The sequence below is a fragment of the Diceros bicornis genome, chromosome 8 (assembly GCF_020826845.1).
Source record: "Diceros bicornis minor isolate mBicDic1 chromosome 8, mDicBic1.mat.cur, whole genome shotgun sequence".
NCBI classification, from domain to species: Eukaryota; Metazoa; Chordata; class Mammalia; order Perissodactyla; family Rhinocerotidae; genus Diceros; species Diceros bicornis.
Genome location: NC_080747.1, coordinates 244,017 through 265,053, shown reverse-complemented (window position 1 = coordinate 265,053; position 21,037 = coordinate 244,017). Strand labels below are relative to the sequence as shown.

The 21,037-nt window shown below is 55.5% G+C and overlaps 1 protein-coding gene across 1 annotated transcript in view; it reads left to right on the top strand.

Annotated features, from left to right (window-relative positions):
* The first annotated feature begins 385 nt into the window (after positions 1-385).
* CPLX1 (complexin 1) overlaps positions 386-21,037 on the top strand; it is a 39,486-nt gene continuing 18,834 nt past the window's right edge. Inside the window, exons 1-2 of the mRNA XM_058546488.1 lie at positions 386-467; positions 2,076-2,181. Coding sequence (XP_058402471.1) covers positions 2,151-2,181 — 31 coding nt within the window. The 5' untranslated portion in view covers positions 386-467; positions 2,076-2,150. The remainder of the gene's footprint in view (positions 468-2,075; positions 2,182-21,037) is intronic.

Sequence of the window (21,037 nt, the reverse complement as noted above, 5' to 3'; positions counted from 1 at the left end):
CCCTTCCCCGGGTGGAATGGGGAGGGGGCGGCCACCCCCAACCCCGGACCCTGCCCGCTCCGGCGACAGGAAGGGACTTTCCCGCGGGTCCCGCGCGCGCTCACGAGGCGCCCCGAGCGGGCAGGAGCGGGTGGGAAGCCGGACTCCGACTGGGAGCGGACCCGCCCGGGTCCACACGGGCAGCTCGGATGCGGGGCAGGGTCTGGGGTCTGCGCAGCTGGGCGGGCCGGAGAGCTCGGCCCCGGGATCCCCCGAACCGGGCCGGGACAGGTTCCGGAGCGCAGGGGAGCGCGGCCCCGCCCCTCCGCCCCTCCCGAGCCGCCGCGGCCCCGCCCTCCTCGTCACGCTCCGTGTGACGCGCCCTCCTCGCGGTGCCCTTCAGCCGCCGCCGCAGTTCCCGGCGCCACATGGACCCGGCCGGCCCGAGCGCGCTCCGCCGCTGACCCCAGCGCCCCGACCCGGAGAAGGTAACCTGCGCCCCCTCCCCTCCCCTCCCCCGACGCCCCCCCCCTCCTCCCGTGACGCCCCCTCCCCTCTCCGGACTCTCCCTCCCCAGACCCCTCCTCCCCTCCCCTCTCCTCCCCGGACGCCCCTTCCCCTCCTCTCCCCGGACGCCCCTCCTCCCCGGACGCCCCCTCCTCTCTCCCCGCCTCCCCTCCCCTCCCCTCCCTGCACACCCCCTCCCCTCCCCGGATGCTTCGTCCCCACACCCCTCCTGCCCTCCCCTCCCCTTCCCGGACGCCCCCTCCCCCCCTGGACACCCCCTCCCTTCCCGGGACCCTTCCTCCCCAGACCCCTCCTGCCCTCCTCTCCCCTTCCCGGACGCCCCTCCTCCCCGGACGCCCCCTCCCCTCCCCTCCCCGCGGGCGCGCTCTCGGCCGCGCGGGCGCTGTCCACCGCGCGGTGCTGAAGCGGCCCCGCGGTCCCGGCCCGCGCGCTCCCTCTCTTGCTCCTTCCCCGAGTCTCCGGCCTCTCGCGTCGCCCTTCCCTCCCTCGTCCGCGGTCTCTCCTCCTTCTCCCGGCGCGCCCCCGCCTGAGGGCCGCTTGGCAGAAAGGGGTGCGGCGGCTGCAGGAGCCCTGGGGAAGCTCCAGCTGCGCCCCGGGCCTCTCTGCGGCGGGCCCTGCGGTTCCCTCCCACCAGGAGCCAGGGGAGAAGTTTGGAAGAAATCTGCTTTGCGACAAAGGCGCCCGTGCGCGCCAGCGCCTTTTGGGGGGTGGGGTACGGCATTCCCTGCCTGCCACCCTTTCCCAGCCCGCACACACTCAGGTCTCCTGCGTCTGCGGAGGAAAAATTCATAAAGCACTGGATCTCCAAGAACCTGGGTTTCCCTGCCAGAGGAGACCTCACGAGGGGGGGCACTGCAGCTGCTGATTTTACAGGAAGCATCTCCCCACCGGAGTTCCAGCTGGCCTGGGGCGCCCCACCCATGCAGATGCAAGTGGAGGGGTGGTCTGTCCCCCTTTTCCATTTGCTCCCTGAAGGCCGGGCCCCCTGCCCTCTCTCCTTCCCACCCCAGTCTCTGCTGTGGGCAGGGGGTAGCGGGCGCTGGGACCTCCTGTGGAGAGAGCTTGGTCTCTCGAGACTACCCGATCAGTAGCCGAAGGGACCTCCCTGAAGGGGCACTGGCTCAGGGCCCATCCACCCTAACTCTCCTGTCCCTTGGATGGACCGCCCCCTCTGGCCTAGGGCCCATCAAAGAGGCAGCAGATCCAGTCACCTTCAAACGCCCCCTGGGCCTGGCCCTGCTTCACACAGGCTGCACCCCCCCCCAAGTTGCGAGCACCCCCATCCCTGCAGTAGCAGCCAAAAGCTGGCTTCAGAAACCCCAGGGGCTGGGTGAGACAACTTTGCAGGTCCAGCTGGGGTCCTGGGATCTGCCCACCCTGGTCAGAGTATAGTGTGGAAGCACCCCTGCACGGAGACCCTCCCAGTGCTGGGGTCCAGGCACAAGGTGTGGGGGACGACGAATGATGCTCTCTCAGACCCCTGACCCATGCTGAGGGGAAGTCGGGCGGGGACGAGTAAGAAGCCCTGCCCAGGGTCAGGGTGACCTGTGACCACTTCTTTCCTCCAGGCAGAAGACTCCTGGCCACACTCGCATGTGAATTCCGACCCTCGCAAGAACTGCTGAGGAGACAAAGCCGTCGTCATGGAGTTTGTGATGAAGCAGGCCCTGGGAGGTAGGAAGGAGGCGGTGTGGGGCATGTTGCTCCCACCTGGTCGCGGACCCGCACACTGCAGCGGCATGCGGACGTGGCACGTGGTCACCCTCAGACTTCACACACGCCTGCTCACATCACATCCCCGCAGACACACCTGCTCGCCCCTCTGGGCAGAGCAGGGCCTGGCCAGCCTTGGGGGTGGGGGAGGATCTGCGCTGAGCACTGTGGTCAGGGTGGAGCCCTGCAGCCGGTGCTGAGGCAGGGGTCAAAGGCCGAGCAGCAGCACCCCCACTCGGCCCGGGAAGACACCTCAGGGTGGCTTTCAGGGGCACCAAGGCCCATTCCTAACGGGCAGGTCCGGCGGCCCCCACTGGGGCTTTGCTTTAGTGAGCAGAGCTATGGGAGGCTGCAGGGTGGCTGCAGCAGCTGGAGTGGGGTTGTGGGGCCAGAGCTGGACCTGTGGTGTCCAGTCAGGACCCTGTGGGTTTCACCCAGGGTCGGGGCATGCACAGGGACAAGAGAAGAGGCTTGCGTGACACCGGCCCTTTCCACGGAGGAAGAGCGGCCTCTTGTGTGTGTGTTCGGGAAGGGGACCCCCCTTCCAACCCTGCTGACTCCTGTTTGAAGGGAATCCTGTGCCTACTTGGCTCAAGGCTGTCGTTGTGGCCAGAGAGCCTGGCCCAGGAGAGGAAGGGAGTGTAGCACAGTGGGCCGAGGCTCTGGCCCAGGAGGTGGGTGGGGCAGTGGGCCGAGGTCCACACTGGCACGAATGTGTCCTGACAGAGCAGTCTGGTCAGCCAGGCCCGTGGGGCCTATCCTGTGTACCCTGGCTCCCCTGGTGCAGCACCACCTCCCTGGGACGAGAGCCTGCAGCCAGCGCCTGACTGCCATTTGAGGTGTCTTCCTTAGGTGGCCCCCATGGGCCACACCCTGCCTGGGACCGTTCGCAGACTGGCGAGTCTGGTGATGCATGATGAGGCCACCCTCTTGGTGCTGCTGGATGGCAGGAGGACTTGGGGGCTTTTGCTATAGGTGGGGAGTCTGTGGGGCCGTTGTGCCAGAAACGAGGGGCAGGATAGAGGGGCCAGGCCACCACCCCTAGGACAGGAGCCCCATGTGTCAGGACAGGAGAAGGGCTACGTCTCCGCTCAACACAAATTAAATGAAAAGACATGGGGCCCAGGGCCACGTTCCCTGAGATTCGTGGTCAAGGAGAGGCTGCAGGTCGAGTCTAATTATAATGATTACATCACCGGGACATGATTCAGGGACAAGGCAGCATCCTGGCATTGGGAGGGATCCGTGTTCCACCCAGCCAGTCCCAGGCTGTTACAGATAATTAATTAGGTGGCTAATTCAGGCCCTGAGGTGGGCTTGTAAGAAAACTGGAATATCTGATTTGGCTGTCTACATGGCTGAAATTAGCTGGGTAATTGCCAGCCTGGATTCCCTTTGTTCCATGTCAACCCAAAGTTTCTCCTGCAGCGGCAACGGGGCGGGCTTCTTGGAGCGATGTGGGAGCTGCATGGGGGCTGCCTGCGGAGGCCCCTTGGAGCACCCTTTCTGCGCGGCCGCTCGCCGGGCGCCCCAGGCCGGGCATGGGCCCCCGACATTCACCATCCCAGTGCTGCAGGGGTGGGGCTGCACGTGACCTCCCAGTGACACCTTGTTTTCTGTTCCTGTACTTTGTCACTTTTTCCTCCCCTCCCAGTGGGCATCATTTTGATCTCTCTGGATGTGTGTGGGTGAGAGGGAGACAGACAGAGGGACAGAAACAGACAGAGACCGGGAGAAGTCTTCCAAGAGAGACAGACCAGAGCCCCAGACACAGAGGAACGGCCAGGACGGACCCGGGAAACCATCCAGAGAGGCCAGCCCAGAGAAACGGGGACCAGGGCTGGAGTTGGAGAGAAGATACAGCCCAGAAACAGACCCAAGAAAGGACAGAAATGGAAATGCCCCAGGACGCACGAGACATACAGCTATGTGGGAAACAGGGCCCAAGGGAGAGAGACGCAGGAGAGAGACAATGGGTGCGAGGCTGTCTGGAGTCAGGCAGAGACAGCGACTTGGGGAGACAGAGGCTGGGAAGAGAACATCATGGAAAAGACAGAGTGACTGAAACGGAGACTGAGGAACCCAAGGGAATGGGGGACAAGAGGTGTAAGTGCAGGGTACATGTACGGAGAGAGATGGAGAGAGACAAAGAGAGAGACACAGAGAGACAGAGATAGACAGAGAGGCCCAGAGAGAGAGAGACAGAGAGATAGAGAGAGGGCGACAGACAGAGAGGGAGAGGGAGACAGTGAGACAGAGAGAGAGACAGAGTGACACAGAGAGGCAGTGAGAGACAGAGACCCAGAGAAACAGAGACAGAGAGAGATAGAGACAGAGACACAGAGAGAGACGACAGAGAGATAGACAGTAGAGAGAAAGAGACACAGAGAGTGATGGGGCAGGGGAGAGATAGAGAGAGGGACAGAGGCAGAGAGAGACAGAGATATGTCAGAAGCAAACAGAAATAGCGTCCGGACCAGAAACACAGAGTGTCCATCCCTGCACACACTCACGCACACATGTGCACACTCAGAGAAAGATAGCAGAAAGGAGGGAAGAGACGGGGCCTGGAGGGAGCCCGGGGCAGCCTTGCACAGCTGCGCTGGGGCAGGACTCGATGCCGCTAATAAATTGTGGCCATTGGAGGCTGTCCCCACCTCGCTGGGCTGAGTGGCCAGTCCGCCAAGGACAGACTTCACAGCACCTTCTCCTCGGCCCTGACCCTGTGCCTCAAGCAAGGCCTTTGTGGGGACAGAGGCTGCAAGGTGACTGCCTGGTGGGGATGGCAGTTGCAGGACTCAGGACTCCCACATCAGACGACAGACAGACAGACAGACGGGACACCCACAGGCCCCCCAAGCACATGGCTGTTTCTGCAGGGCACCCTGGACTGGGGAGGGACCCAGTCCCAGATCTGCTGGGCTAAGGACGAGGCGTGTGCCCTCGGTCTGGTCTGTGGTGACTCTGTACCCCGGTCCCGCCTATCTAGGCCTTCACGCAAGCCACAGCCTTGGGGCCCTTAAGCTCTGAGGATTTCGCTGGAGGGTCGACCAGGCTTGTCCGTGGTGCTCAGGCCTTTCCTTCCCTCCCTCAATCTGGTCACTGCTCCGCCAGCAGCCTCTGCCCCTCCCCACATCGCACTTGCCGGCATGTTCTGGGCACCTCCCACGTGGCCAGGCTGGGCCTCAGGTGAGACCTCTAGAGGAGGCAGACAAGGACAGAGCGATGGCCCGAGATTTGGAGGAGCCAGCTAAGAAGCTCAGATGCAGTGAGGTCGACCCACTGTGACATCCAAGGCCCCAGGCCCTCCCTGTAATCTCCCGTAGACACCCACCTCTGTCCAGGCTCTGGCTGTGCCGCTGCAGCCACCTCAGAGCCCTCTCCTCCACCGGCCTGTCTGCTTGGACGCTAAGCCCACCTCACTGGGGACCACAAGGTCATCTGGGAGCAGAGCAGAGACCTGGGGGGCACGTGTTGCAGGCGGGACAGGAAGGGGAGGGAGGTGACAAGGAGTCGCCTTGGCGACTATGAGGGAGGACGAGACAGCAGACTGGGAGGGGCCAGAGGGGGCTGTCCTCATCACCATGGGTAGTGGTGGCAGGACTCAGGTGCTGCACATCCGTGTCCGGCCTCGTCGCGTCCCAGCAAGGTCAGCAGCACTGACCGTCGACCTCACTCAGACTCCTGGTGCCGAGCCATTTTTCTGAGGGCAGGTGGCAGCCGTGGACCACAGAAGGAGGGACAGGGCTTCTCCCCTAAGATGGCAGGACAGGCCCAGACACCCAGCCTCTGGGCCCCCGGGGTGGACATGGTGGGGCTTTGCCTGGCGGCCGACTCTCTCGAGGTGCAGCCTGAGAGGGACAGGGCGGAGCGCACGGGGCGTCTGCTCTCAGGGCTGGAGTTCTCCACGGGCTGAGTGGGGGCACCTTCGTCTCCTTCAGACTCAGAAGACATGACCCCCAGGACACAGCTGGGGTCTGTCCCGAGGCCAGGGAGCCGAGGGCACCAGGGGCACCCAGGGCTGGCTAGAGGAGAACTCTCCTGGGGCCGGATCGTCAAGGAAGCCGTCCAGCTGTGGGCAAGCTTGTATTGACCCGGAGGAGGTCCTGGGGCCTTTACAGGTTTGGGCCCCCCCAGGTCCATCGAGACACCTCAGATTTAAATCAGCCGATGGTCAGTCCCTGAAGGAAGAAAACACGGATGCGAAGTCTGTGTGGCAGCAGCTCGCGTGGGCCCTGGGAGCTTGTCTGCGGCAAAGTGGCCTTGAACTGAGGCCAGGTGCTTGGGCCGCGTCGCCTGGGGACGGATCTTGGGCTCAGGGTCCTCAAGGGTGTAACTTGAAGAAACTGTTTTCCCCCGAGGCCAGGAAGTGGCAAATGGCCCTGGAGCTATATTTACACCGTGGATGAGAGTGTGGGCGGTCGTCAGGTTAACGTGGCTGGTATAGACACTCAGGCTAAATCAGGCGCAGGTGGCTATTTTGGCCCAAACAACCCTGTTCGTGGCTGGCTGTCCCATCGTTCCACCTCAGTGTGACGGGTTCTGTGTCTGGAACATGCTCAGGTCTTCAGAGACGGTGCGGGGGCTGGGGAGGGCTTCACGGAGGAGGGGACATCTGAGGTGGGCTCCAAGGACCAACAGACGAGACTGGGACACAGCACATGCCAGGGCCCGGGCTATGGGGGCAGGGCTGGGCTGGGCTGGAAGGGGACTCGGGGGAGAACGTTACAGGACCCGGTAACCAAGCCCGAGGGTGGTCTCCTCAGCAAGCTCAGTTCTGCCCTGGCACGTCCAGCGGCTCTCGGCAGCGGGTCAGTGTGGACGGCGTCCTGGGCGAGGAGGCTGTCCGGTCTCAGGGGTAGAGGGCGTCAGGGCCTGTGTCCAGTGCGAGGGGAGGGTGAGGCCTGTGTGTCTGGGCAGGACAGTGGCTCTTCCGGCCGAGGCTTCGGGTGGATGGAGGAAGGTGGATCACTGTCACCCGGCCTCCACGGGCAGAGGACATCATTTCATGGACACGTCCCCCAGGGAGAGCCTCGGGGGCGCTGCGGTCAGGCTCCACACCCTGTGGGTAATGGGTTGCGTCCTCTTGGCCAGGCCACCCCGGGGGTCTCATGGGGGTCAGTCCCTAGACGTGTCGAGGCCGGCAGGACCAGATCCTGGAGAAGGGAGGGCAGCGCCTGCCTCGGGGCTCACACGAGACAAGTGGGGCTGGGGTGGGGCTGGGGGGCAGTCTCCCTCCAATTGCCCAGAGCCCCTCCCTCAGTGCCGGTTGCGCTGCCCCCAGGGCTTGTTGGCGGGCCCCCTCCTCTCTTGCCCTTCCCTGCTGTGGGCTCCGTGAGGCCCAGCTGAGGCCTGTATGTCTGCAGCTGCTGTGAGACACAGTGCTGGGCTCCTGCGGCCTTGCAGCTCAGACGCAGCTCTTCCCGGACCCTCCCTCACCTCGCCTCCTAGGACTGCCAGCAGGGCGCAGAGGCAGCGTGAGGTCCCATGGGTCCTGTCCCGACCCCCAGTGCCCACCACGGGACTCTACACTGAGGGCATGACCAGGCGTCCCCATCCTACCCCAGACCCGGGTCCTGAGGGCAGGGCCAGCCCACGTCTCTCCAGCCCCGTCTGTCTGTTTTGGGGTTAGCTCTGTTCATTGGGGGCCTCCCACTGGCCTGGGGCTGCCCCACGGGGACACTGACCAGGTGAGGCCAGGGTCTCTGGCATCTGGGAGGACGTTGGAGCCACAGGCTGAGCTGGGCTCTTGCAGAAGGAGCAAATCGGGAGGCGAAGCTCCAGAGTTATGCACTGGGGAAGATGCTTTTGACTGAAATTACAGAGAACCAGGCAGAGAGTGGCTTGAATCGAGGTTTGTTTCTCTTATGTGACAAGGTGTCAGGAGGTGGCCCACCTGCTCAGTGGTGCCATCAGGGACCCAGCTCTGGCTCTCGTTGTGCCGCTGTTGTCCCAGTGGAGCATTCATGCTCAGCCTGCTCCTCGTAGTTGCAAGGTGGCTGCTGCTGCTCTGGCGTCACATCCACATTTCGGGCAGGAGGAAGGGGAGAGGCTAAGGGAATGTGTTTGTGGAGTCTCATGGAGGGTTTCCGTTTATGTGTCACGAGCAAGAAAGGTCTGGGAAGGTGAGGGCCAAGGTGGCACAAGGGAGGCGGTATTGGGCAGGCAGCCTGGCTCACATCAACTTGGAAAATCTTGATTTTCAGATGCAAGACCCCCAGACCTTGAGCCCCAGAGGGAAAGGGTGCCCCCCATCCCCTGCTCACCCCTGAGTGCTGGCTCCTTCTCCACAGGCAGCTGGCAAATGCTTGATGGTAAAATACCAATGGTCATTTGGAATGGGCTTCCCAATGCCGTGTTGGCTTGAGACTCGGCTCACTTCACAGGGCTCAGGAGAGACACTCCTTACCCCACATCTCTTGGAGGCCAGAAGGACTTCAGAGAAACTGCCTTTTCTCCCAACACCGGGCAGACAGTCCTTCCCTCAGGAGAGGAGGCCCCTGGTGGGCTCAGCTGCAGCTCAGTTACAAACGCTTCCGCCCAGCGTGGAGGGAACGGACACCACGCACTCGAACCACAGAGCCACGGGCTTTTTGCCTCGTTGGTTGGGATTGAAGCGTTTAACAGCTCCTGTGTGGTGGGGCTCTGTGAGAATCTCGTGCCGACATCAGACTGCTCAACAGGCTCGGGAACGTCATGCCTTTAATGCTGCGACATTCAACAGAGCAAGGAATTAATGAAAACTTCAGAATGAGCATCAAGTTCTGGCAAACCCTGACGCTGACAAATTTCAGAGACCCCCAAACCTGGGTGGAAACAGACCAGGCGGGGGAAGAGCACACTGGGCCCCCGGCAGCTCTGGGCGGCCCCCTGCTCAGGGCTGGTGCTCTGGGTAGACAGAGAGGAGTGTGCAGGGTCCTTCTGAGATTCCTGCAGTCAGCCAGTGGCTGCTCAGAGCACCCCGATTCTGTCTAGGGGAGAGTGGGGACTCCGACTGGGGTCTCTCCGGATTCCTGTCCTGGCCTCCTGTGCTGCAGCTTTGCACAAACCACTGTTTTCCCGCATTGCCTCACTTTTCCCATCGTGTGGACAGGGGAGAGCGTGGCTCCTCTCACCCCTGCAGGGGTCAGTCAAGACCTCTGGCTTCCTCTAGGCGGGCAGCTTGGCAGGGTTGGCAGAGGGCCCTCATCCCACCTATAGGTCCTCTATAGTCCCATGGGCTTGACTGTGAACTGTAGCATCCAGGCAGAGGGGGTAGGCTGAGGCCGGGCAGCTGCTCAGGGCCCAGTGGAGGGCTCAGGGTGCTGGGTTCTGAGTGCTGGGTCCTGTGTGCTGAGTGGTGGGTGCTGAGAGTGCCAGGTGCCATGTGTTGAGTGCTGTGTGCTGGGTTCTGAGGGTGCTGGGTGCTGCATGTTGAGTGCTGAGTGCTAGATGCTAGTATTGGGTGCTGAGGATGCTGAGTGCCAAGTGTTGGGTACTGAGTGCTAGACGCTAGTGCTGGGTGCTGAGTTCTGAATGCTAGGTGTGAGGTGCTGAGTGTTGCATGCTAGTGCTGGGTGCTGAGTGCCAGATGCTGGGTACCAGTGCAGATGAGACCTAAGGGGTTGAGGACTTGTGGGGTCAGACAGCTGGCCAGAGCAACTCTGACAGAGCCTGCGGGCAGGTTGGCACCCTGGTCTGCCCCTTTGGGCACTAACAGCTGTTCCTGACATTTCCGTGGGAACACAAGGGCCTTGTCCTGGTGGAAACATCAGACACTGGTGCTGAGCTTTGCTGTCTGGGGTGGGTGCTGGGCTTCGCCAGGACAGAGCCGTCCACTGCATGCACCCCAGGCCATCTCAGCCCCCGGCCTCTGCCTTCACCTTCCAACTCCCAGAGGCCCAAGAACTGGCAGGGAAGACCACAGGCCCGGGCCTCCTGGGAGAGACAAGAAAAGCAAGTGCTGTGTACACATGGCGAGAGGAGGAATCAGGGGAAAATAGAAAGGGTTTTAACAGAAGGCGAGGGGTGGTCCTGCGGAGCCCTCCAGAAAAGCCACCATCCTCCAGCCCCCAAGGGTCCTCGGGGCCAAGGGGACCACCCTGCACTTAGCTTTCCTTCAGAAGGAAGGCTCTGGAAATGTGGACCACCACTCCAGGCTGCGCACCTGGTCCACGGGGTGAGAGCAGTCCTTGTGGTGCTGCCGAGAGCCACCAGGAGTCGGGCTCCCCTGTCCTCTGTCCATCAGGCCAGGCGGACGCCCTGCCCAGCAGAGCCTGCCCTGCCCTTGGGGCTCCCTGTTGGGGTGGAGACATCGTGGAGGTCCCTGAGACTCACTCGAGTCCCCCTGTGGAATCTCAATCTCCCCCTTGAGTGTTGCCGTCCCCCCAGCATCTCAGTCCCCCTGCCAGCCACTCCAGCTCCAAATGGGCTGTGGTCGAGGGGTCTGGGAAGTGCTCCTCGCAGGGCCTGCATGGAGATCCACAGCAGGTAAGGATTAGAAGGGGCTTCTGTTTGTAGATCCTCCTGGGAGGGCAGCAGCCCCCCACTGCTCCTGCCCCAGGTTGCCTCAGGGGCCAGGAGGTGTGGGGCCGGGGGAGGGTTCCTACACCAGGGTCACTCAGCTCCAGTCAGGCCCCTCTTCCCCGGCCCCTGCACCTGCTCCCCACTTCCGGTCCTCGTCCCCCTCAGCAGACAGGGTGCCCGAGGGCAGCGACCCCCATGGCCATGGCTGCAGCCCTGCCTCACCATCGACGCTGGTGGCCCGGTGGCCCAGTGAGTGGCAGATGGCTGAATGGAGGGACGGACGTGCGAGGATTACAACCACCCTGGAAGCCGGGCGGCCGTGCCATCTGGCGGAGCTTGGCTGCGTTTGGGCTCACTAATTGGCGTTTTCATCTCGCCTCTGTCTCCGTTGGTCCTCTCCCGAAAGCCAAGGCTAGACGCTCTCCTCCTGGCGCCCGGCTCTGCAGGCAGGGACAGCACTGGACAGGTGGCCACAGCCGCGGCCCTGGGGTCCCCTCCTCATTGGGGTGCAGGGCATCTGATCATCACCCAGGCTGAGGGGAGGAGAGCTTTGTTCTTGGCAGGAGAATTCCCAGACAGCTAGTAAGCGTTTGCGAAACCACAAAAGGAGTTGACAGGGAGGGAGGAGGGGCGTTGGTGCTTCCTAGTGGGTATACAAGCCAGAGAAGCATCGCAGAAAATTAGGAGCAGTGAGGTGGCTTCCTTGAGGTGGGGCTCGGCTTCCAAGATGAGGGGGCAGTGATCCTCCAGCCAGCCGCTCACGGCGCCCCTCTGTCAGCCTCCCGAGGCAAGGCTGCCAGGCCCAGAGCCCGGGCCCCGTCAGCTGGGTGGGACGGGGCCCCCAGCACCTTGTCCCCACCTGCTGGGGGCTTGGAGGGGCGGGACCTGGGGCGCCCAGGCTGGGCTCTGACGCTCAGGAGGGCACTGGGCTGTCTGTGCCAGCGAGGACGGTGCAGAAAGCCAACTTTCTTTCAACCAGTTCACCCTTGCTTGTTTTTCTGACCCTGGCCAGCGGGCTGGGGGCGAGAGCCAGACGGGCATGTCGGAAGCCGGGCCCCAGGAGGGTGGCACCCCAGGCCCCGTGCTGTGCGGCAGGCTTTATTTCTCTTTGGAAGCTAGTTTGTTCTTGACCCAGATGGCCCAGAGAGTCCGGCGCAGGCCCAGCCGTGGTGCTGCGGGCCCTCCTCCTCACTGGGGCAGCGGGTGGGCGTCCGTCGGGGGACTTTGCTTCAGTAAAACTCTCACTGTTTAGCGTGTATCCTTACAACGGACACGTCTGATCCCCTCTGTCATCCTGACTCTGGCCTTTTAAACGCTTCCTTACTGTTTCACTTATTTTATCTGGATATAGGGATGGAATTTCCTTTGTGAAAACCTTCTGCAGTGTTTTGGAACCTATGTGCCCTTTTAAAGAGTTACTTCAGCTCTAATTGTCACGGTCGGGATGCTGCTGTGTGTCTGTGCCTCTGCCAACGCCATTCCAGTTCTCTGCACTTCCGCTGTCTTCCCGCAACCATGCCTGCCGTGGTCTGTGATTTAGGGCAGAGGGTTGGGACGACAGTCGGTGTTTCTTAATATATGAAAAATATTTTGATCTTTGCATTCAATTTTATGAGATGTTTGTACATATTTGTTTTTTTAACATGAAAGTAGATTTTTTTACTATTGTTAAAATAGTAAATATTCGTTGTAGGAAATTGAAATAATACAGAGAAGTATAAAGAGGTGACATGGAAAATTGAGATGCAGCATTGCTTTAAAATTCATTCGTTAGGATCACTCATGACTTTATTTAAAAATATTTTTTCAAGGAGAAATGCCTTCAGATCCATTTCTAACTTTAAAAGACTCTGCAAAGTCCCTTATGCTGTTGGTTTCCTAGAACTAGTTCGGGGGGTCAGCGTTGGCACCAAAGGGTGGGAGCAAAGTCAGCTTCCCGAGGTGACTGTGGCTGAGAGCTTCCAACGGCAGACACCGTGATGGCGTCGTACCCCACGGCCACTCTCCGAAGGCGGATGATTTAGGTAAGTCTCTGTCCGTCTTGTAGACAGACAGACAGATTGAGCTGCAGAATCAGGACAGAATTAACTCCAGCTTCCAGGAGCAGTTTGTAGATCTCTGCCCGCCGCCCTCCTGTCCTCCTGACAGGCGTGGGTGAAGGTGTGCCTCTAATTCAGACTGAACACGATAATACAGAACTAAAGTCGCTTATTTCTCGAATCACCCCACTGAGAGGTGTTCTTGTGCGCACGCGTGTGTCCCTTCGTGTCTCTCGGTAACATGCTCATCACTCATCTCAGACATTTTGTCGGTTTCTTGTAATGGACTGGGGGCACAGAGCTCTGCCCCTGGCTCCCCACGTGGCCATATCAGCAACTGTGCAGGCTTCGTTACGACCGTGTACGTGGTCTTCACCGATGCAGTGCACTGCGACCACATTTCTTTCTTACCAAGCCTATGGTTTGCCCATAGTTAACATAGGTCTCTAATTCCTTGCACACCCACCAGCAGCCCCCTCAAAACAGTATTCCCATGTGGTTAAAGGCTCCAGATGAGCTGTGAGTAGTTTCTCTCCTCTGGAGCAGCTGCCTCAGGACTCTGGCACCTTCTGCTCCTGTCTGCACTGGTTGCTGTCTAGGCCATCACGAGACGTGGGCCCGGATCCCCCCATCTTCTCTCCTGGCTGGATCCTCAGGAACCTTCTGAGATGGACTGCATGGAGGGCCGACAGTCTCTCTACTCCAGCTGGTGCACGATTGATAGTTAGGCTGGGTATAAAATTTTAGATTCAAAAGAATTTCATCCTAAAATTTTGAATTCATTTTTCTGTTGTCTTTCAGATTCTAAAGTTGCTATTGAAAAGTCATGTGCTATTACTTCTAGTACTCTTCACGTGACCTGTTGTTTTCTCTCTGGAGGCTTATACGGTTTCCTCTTCAACCCTGGCATTCTGAAATTTCCAGGATTTAGGACCTTGCTGTGGGTCTCTTATTGACCCTGCTGGTGCACGTTCTGCGGTTCTGGGACACTGCTTTTCATTGCCTCCATGGTGGTCCCGTTGCTTCCTTCTTCCTGCCTCTCCACTCAACTTTGGGCTTCCTGCACGGATTCTGTATTTTCTTGTATTTTCTCTCCATCCGTCTCCATATCTTTAGTTCTACTTTCTGGGATATTTCCTTAATTTTATTTTCTAACTCTTCAACTGAATTTTTAGTTCCCTGTTGAGCTTCCAAGAGCTCTTTGGCATGTTCTGGATCCCCCTAGAGGTCCCCTGTCTGCTGTGCTGTCTGGTCCTCTGAGCCCCTCTTGCCTGTCTGTTCAGTGGGGTGCTCTCATCACGTTGCAGGCTTTCCTGGAGCACACTTGTATTTCAGAGTGAGTTATGAAAGCCTGGCTGGAGTCTTGTGTGCTGTGTGGGACTTCTGGGCATACCCAAGGGATGAGCATGTGGGTTTTTGTTTGGCTTTTATGTTTGGGGATCTCCAAATGTCAGGGTCTCTAGGTCTTGTGTGAGGGCGTGGTTCCATTACATGGCTGCATGGTGGACTCTGTGAACAGGGCAGTGGACAAGGGCTTGGGTGAGGTCTCATCTTTCAGGAGACAAATGTCCACATAACACCTGTTTGCGGGTGGACATATCACCTCTGCCCCTACGTGCCTGAGACTGGTCTGAATGTGGAGCGTCTCTGGTTCAGTGTCTCCAGGGAAATGACTGCTTGATCTTCCCTTGCTGCTTGGGTGGTGGGTCCCCAGGGGAGGGAGTGCAAGTGCCCCTATACAGCCCCCAGCCCATCCCTCATTACCCCACCTCCCACAGGACCTGGCGCCTCCAATCCCAGAGTCTTCTGGAGTTCTGCCACCAAGTTGGCTTCTCAGCGGCATCTCCCTCTGCCGTTATTCAGGTTCCACCTGCATATCTGCTTCCCATTTTCCCCAAATGTGATATGTCAGTTACCTCATTCTCTCCTCTCCTGTTCTGTTTGTCCTTGTGGAATTACACTTCTAAATCCCTTTACTCTCATTTTAGTGGGGGTGTAGAAAGGGCGGTAAATAAGCGCATGTGTTCAATCCGTCACGTTTAACCAGAACTCAGCATACCGTCAGGTGTAAGGACACCTAGCATTAGGACTCCTAGTATTAGGACATGTAGCATAAGGATAACCAGAGTTAACATGCCTAGTTTAGCAAGACTAGCATTAGGACATCTAGCATTAGGATGAGTAGTATTAGGACACCTGGTTAGGACACTTGGTATTGGGACACCTGGTACTAGGATGCCTGGTATTAGGATCCTTGGTTAGGATGCCTGGTATTAGGATCCCTGATTAGGACACCTGGTACTAGGATGCCTGGTTAAGATGTCTGGTATTAGGCTGGTATGAATTCACTACTGTTGACTTAACCGATGCCTAATGTTGCGCATCACACTTCCAGGCTTTTTGCTCTTATAAGCAATGGCCATCCCTGCAGTTATAGCCTACCATTCAATCAATATTTATTGAGTTCTTACCATGAGCCAGACACCTAGACAGTCTGTCTTGATGGAGCACACATTCTAGTGTGGGACATGGATAAACAAAACCAGGTAAGCAAACACTGTGCCTTGAGTCGGCGATAGGTGCCACAGAGGAAAGAAATCAAGGTGGGGATTGTCTTTGGGGCAATTTGTTATATTGAGGTGGCAGTACCATGGCTGCGGGAGGAGTGGTCTTTTAGGAAACCATTGTATCCTTATTTGCATGAATACCAGACGGTGGAAGGATGTGCAGAGCTACCATTCCTCTAAATAGATCACACAAATCTCCATCCCCAACAGTGCTCCATACTGCAGATCACACACACACTCCCTAACATGGGGTTTCGTCAAAGTTTTGCTGATTGAATGGATAAAATTGATCTCATTTTTAATTACATTTTCTGAGTGACAGTGTGATTCAACATCTTTCCTTCACTCAACAAAATTTCGGAATCTCTGGTAGTTGTCATTTTTATGATTTATACATCTTAGGTAATTTTTCCATTATTTACTAATACCTTTCCATGTTTGTCATTTGCTATTTAACTTTATGATGTTCGATGTATTTCACCACACTTATTTCCACAGTCAGCTCCGTCGGGTTTGGGGGTGGCTTCCTCGTTATGGGCTGGATTATCCATGTCTCTACAGCCAGGTAACTGTTCAGTGGATGCCAGCCATTGTGCCTTTCACCCTGTTGGGTGCTGGATGTTTTATTTTCCTAAACATATTCGTGAGCTTTGTTCTGGATGTGGTCAGGTACTTAGAGACAGTTTGATTCTTTCCTATCCTGTTTTTGGGCTTCGTTAGGTGAGATCAGAGCAATGTTTAGTCTGAGGATAATTTTCCCCACAATCAAGGCCATCGCTTACTCTCACAGATGCCCGTGACTTATGGCCTTTTCCACTCTGGCTGTTGGGAACACTCTTGTTAAAAGGCAGAGATTGTTGGATTGGGTAGAAGATGAAGACCCAACTTTATGCTGCCTACAAGAAGCCCACCTTAAATATAAAGACACAATTAGCATAAGAGTAAAAAGATGGACAAAGATAGACCACACTAATATTAATCAAAAGAAAGCTGGAGTGGCTACATTAATATCAGGCAAAGTGGATTTCAGAGTAAAGAATATCACCAGCGATGAAGAGGGGCCTTTCCTGATGATAAAGGTGCCCATTAATCGAGGGCGTAACAGTCCCAGCCATTTCTACACCTAATAACTGAGCTTCAAAATACATAACCAAAAACAGGTAGAGCTTAAAGGGGAAGTAGACAGACCCCAAGTGTAGGTGGACATAGTGAACTCCATCCTAAAGAGACAGACAGACAGAAAGCAGTAGGGACATACAAGACTTGACAACTCACCGGACCTAACTGACCTGTACAGAACACTTCCATCAACAGCAGACACACCTTCTTTTCAAACATACACAGAACATTTACCAAGATAGACAGCATTCTGAGCATAAAACCAGTCTCAAGAAATATAAAAGATTCCAGTCCTGCGAAATATGTTCTCTGACCACAATGGAATGAAATGAGAAATAAATAACAGAAAGATATTTGGGAAATTCCCCAAATATTTGGAGACTAAACAACATGTTTCTAAATAATGCATGAGTCCAAGAAAGAATCAAAGGGGAATTAGAAAGTATTGTGAACTGATTGGAAATGAAAAAAAAAAAAGATTAAAATTTGTGGGATTCAGTAGGGCAGTGTTCAGAGGGAAATTTATATCACTAAACACCTCAATAGAAACGAAGAAAGGTCTCAAATGATTAACTTCAGCTTCTAACATCAGAAACTAGGAAAAGAAAAGCAAATGAAACCCAGAGTAAGCAGAAGAAAGGAAGTACTAAAGCTCAGAGCAGAAATGAATGAAATAGGGGGAAAATGAAACCCAAATCTAGTTCTTTAAGATCAATAAAATTGGACTTGTATCCAGAATATATAAACATCTCTTACCACTCAGTAAGAAGACCAACAACCCAATTAAGAAATAAGCAAAAGCTGAGGGAGGTGGGCCATAACCCCTACCTTGCAGGTGGGCTGGGTGGGGAGATGGAGGTCCACATTCCTAGAGACTGGTCATGTGACCATCGTAGGATGGGATGAGAAGGGCACTCTGCCTCTCTGGTCCTCCTCCCCAGACCTATAACCTCAGTCTAATCCTGAGAAAAACATCAGACAATTCCTAATTGCAAGACATACAAAATTCCCGAAAAGCCCTCCTCAAAACTGTCAAGGTCATGGGGGCCGGCCCAGTGGTGTAGCGGTTAAGTTCACACACTCTGCTTGGCCGGCCCAGGGTTTGCAGATTTGGATCCCGGGCAGGGACCTATGCACCGCTTGTCAAGCCATGCTGTGGCGGCGTCCCATATAAAGTAGAGGAAGATGGGCACGGATGTTAGCCCAGAGCCAATCTTCCTCACAAAAAAGAAAAAAAAACCCATCAAGGTCATCAAAACAAGGGAAGTGTGAGGAACTGTCTCAGCCCAGAGGAGCCTGGGTAGACATGGTGACTAGTCACATGGGTCCTGGGGCAGAGTAGGGATGTCAGGTGAAAACTGAGGAAACTTGAATACACTATGGGCTTCAGTTAATCATGTCGTTATCAACGTGGGCTCTGCAGTCGTGGTGAGTGAACCACACCTATGTGACATGTTAGCAGAGGGGACGGTGCAGGGCACATGCGAATGCTCTGTACTATCTTTCTTCACAATGTTCCTGTAAATCTAAAATTGTTCTCAAATAAAAAGTTTATTTTTGAAAGTGTGCAAAAGATTTGAATAGGTATTCCACCAAATTAGATATAAAAACAGCTCTTAAGCACATGAAAAGATGCTCAACATCATTGGTCATGAGGGAAATACAGAAGCCGCCATGAGATGCTGCTTCGCGCCCGCTCGGATGTCAGAATCACAGAGACGGGTCACGGTGTTGGCAGGGACGGGGAGGAACTGGAACCCTCAAACTGCTGGTGGAGTTTAAAATGGTAAAACTACTTTGGAAAACCGTTTGGCAGTTTCTTAAAAAGTGAAACCTGAGTTTACCGTCCAGCTCAGCAGTTGCACTCCTAGGTGTTTACCAAGAGAAACGAAAGCACACGTCCACACAGACTTGTCCACGGATGTTGACAGCAGGGTTCTTCACCAAAGACCCAAACTGGAGACAACCCTCAGGTCCACCAGCAGGTGGAGGGATAACCCGATTGTGTCCATCCCTGCAATGGCGCCTCCTGGACAGGAAGCAGGAATGAACTGTAGACACACAACAGCAGGGACGGCTCTCAAAGTGTCTCGCGCAGTAAATGGAGCCAGACCCCTCCCCCAAGTACTGCCTATTCCACGATTCCTTTATGTAGAATCCTAGAGAACATGGCAACCTACGGGGACAGAAAGATGATAAGCGGTTGTCCGGGGGTGGTTTGGTGGGAGCAATTATAGGGGCCACCTGGAAACTTTGGGGGACGGATGTGTCCATTGTCTTAACTGTGGTGATGGTTTCATGGATGTGCACATGGCACACTGCATGATTTATAGTGTGTCAGTTATGCCTCCATAAAGCTGTTTTAAAACTGGGTTGTGAGTGTTAGTGAGGACACCTGCCTTCGCACCGGTCTGCCGTGGACGCGTGGGGCCCCCTCCCCCGCCCCTGTTGGAGGCAGGATGGGGGCAGGGAGGTGGCAGCGGGCTGGCAGAGCAGCAGCCTCCTTCTGGAGAGAGTGAGAGCGTCCTCGCCCCCTGCCCCACCCACTGGCTGCAGGGAAGAGGGAGACACAGCACGCCCTCTTCAGGAGGAGAAGGCGAAGAGGGGCGCCAGGGCGTGCAGTGACGCCCACCCCGTGAAGGTGGGCCATGCCTGAGGACAGCGTCGGAGCGGAATAATTTTCTAATATAGAACATCTTTACTTCCCTGAAATGAACCCCACTGAGTACAAGTCTGTTTTCCTACAGAATTCTGTAAGAAATGCCAAATCCACGTTCCATCTCCGGTTCAGTATTTTGCGCTGCTGTGTCCGAGGGAGCTCGCTCTGCGCTGATTTTTGGCATCATTATTATGCTAATTTCACAAGAATAACCTGGGGAATTTCCTTCTTTTTTCTCCCTTCCAAGAACATTCTAAATATCATTGGAATTACCTGTTTCCTGAATGTCTGAAAGAATCCACCTGTGAATTCTTAGACATGCTTCTCAGTTTTTGACATTTTTTAGAAAATCTACTTCATTCCAGTTTTCAAATGTATTTGGATAGAGTGTAAATCATTTGATCCTTTTAACGTCCTTTCGATCTGCAGCTCTTTCTCCCGTTTTCCTAATTTTGTGTATCTTCATGCTTTCTTTCCATCTCGCCCTGAGCAGGCTGCTCTATCTGTGTCTTTCAAGATCCACCTCCTGTCTAATCCACTGCTGGTGGGAATGCAAATTGGTGCAGCCTCTGTGGAAAACTGTATGGAGATTCCTCAAAAAATTAAAAATAGAAATACCTTATGATCCAGCTATCCCACTACTGGGTATCTACCCAACGAACCTGAAATCAACAATCCAAAGAGGCTTATGCACCCCTACGTTCATCGCAGCATTATTCACTACAGCCAAGACATGGAAGCAATGCGTGTCCCTTGACTGATGAATGGATAAAAAAGATGTGGTATATATATATCATGGAATACTATTCAGCCATAAAGAAAGACAAAATCGTCCCATTTGCAACAACATGGATGGACCTGGAGGGTATTATGTTAAGTGAAATAAGCCAGAAAGAGAAGGACAAACAGTGCATGATTTCACTCATATGTGGAAGATAAACCAACACACGCACAGATAGAACTGTTTGGTGGTTACCAGGGGCTAGGGCGGTGGGGGGTGGCCACAAGGGGTGGAGGGATGCACTTATATGGTGACTGATAAACAATAATGTACAACAAAAATTTCATGATAAAAAAATTAAAAAAAAATAATATTAACATGTCAAAAAAAAAAGATCCACCTCCTGGGTGTCGTGGTCTCTTCCTTGATGCGCTGCCTCTGCTGTTACTGTGCTCGCTCCGTCCTCTGCTTTCCTGGGTTCTCCCTCTGGGGGCTGGGCAGACTGTGATCCCGCTGTATCCCTGCTGGCTTAGGAATGCGAGTGTTCAGGGGCATTCGAGGCATCAGCTGCCCCCTGAGCTTTCGCTAGATCACAGCCTCATTGTCTCTGATTCCCAGATATGCAGTATTTGTGTTTTTACTCATTTGTCGTTAGAGATTTTATGTCTACGAGGGTTGGAGAGGAGAGTTTGTTCCTGGTTTCGCTGTTTGTCCTCTTTCCGCTTTCCCAACGCCGTCAGAGATGTGGTCTTATTCCTACTTGGAAAACGTATTGAGGTTGTCTTCGCAGCCTGACATTTTTTTGAGACATGGGATTATAAGTCGTTTTAAAGTTATGCTTCAGGCCGGCCCTGTGGCTTAGCGGTTAAGTGTGCGCGCTCTGCTGCTGGCAGCCCGGGGTTCGGATCCTGGGCGCGCACCGAGGCACCACTTCTCCGGCCATGCTGAGGCCATGTCCCACATACAGCAACTAGAAGGATGTGCAACTATGACATACAGCTATCTACTGGGGCTTTGGGGGAAATAGAAATAAATAAATAAAAATTATTAAAAAAAAAAGGATTTCCTTTCAAAAAAAATAAAGTTATGCTTCTTTTTTAAATTGTGATAAAATATACATAACATAAAATTTCCCATTTTAACCATTCTTAAGTGTACAGTTCAGTGGTATTAACTACATTCACATTGTTGTGCAGCTATCACCACC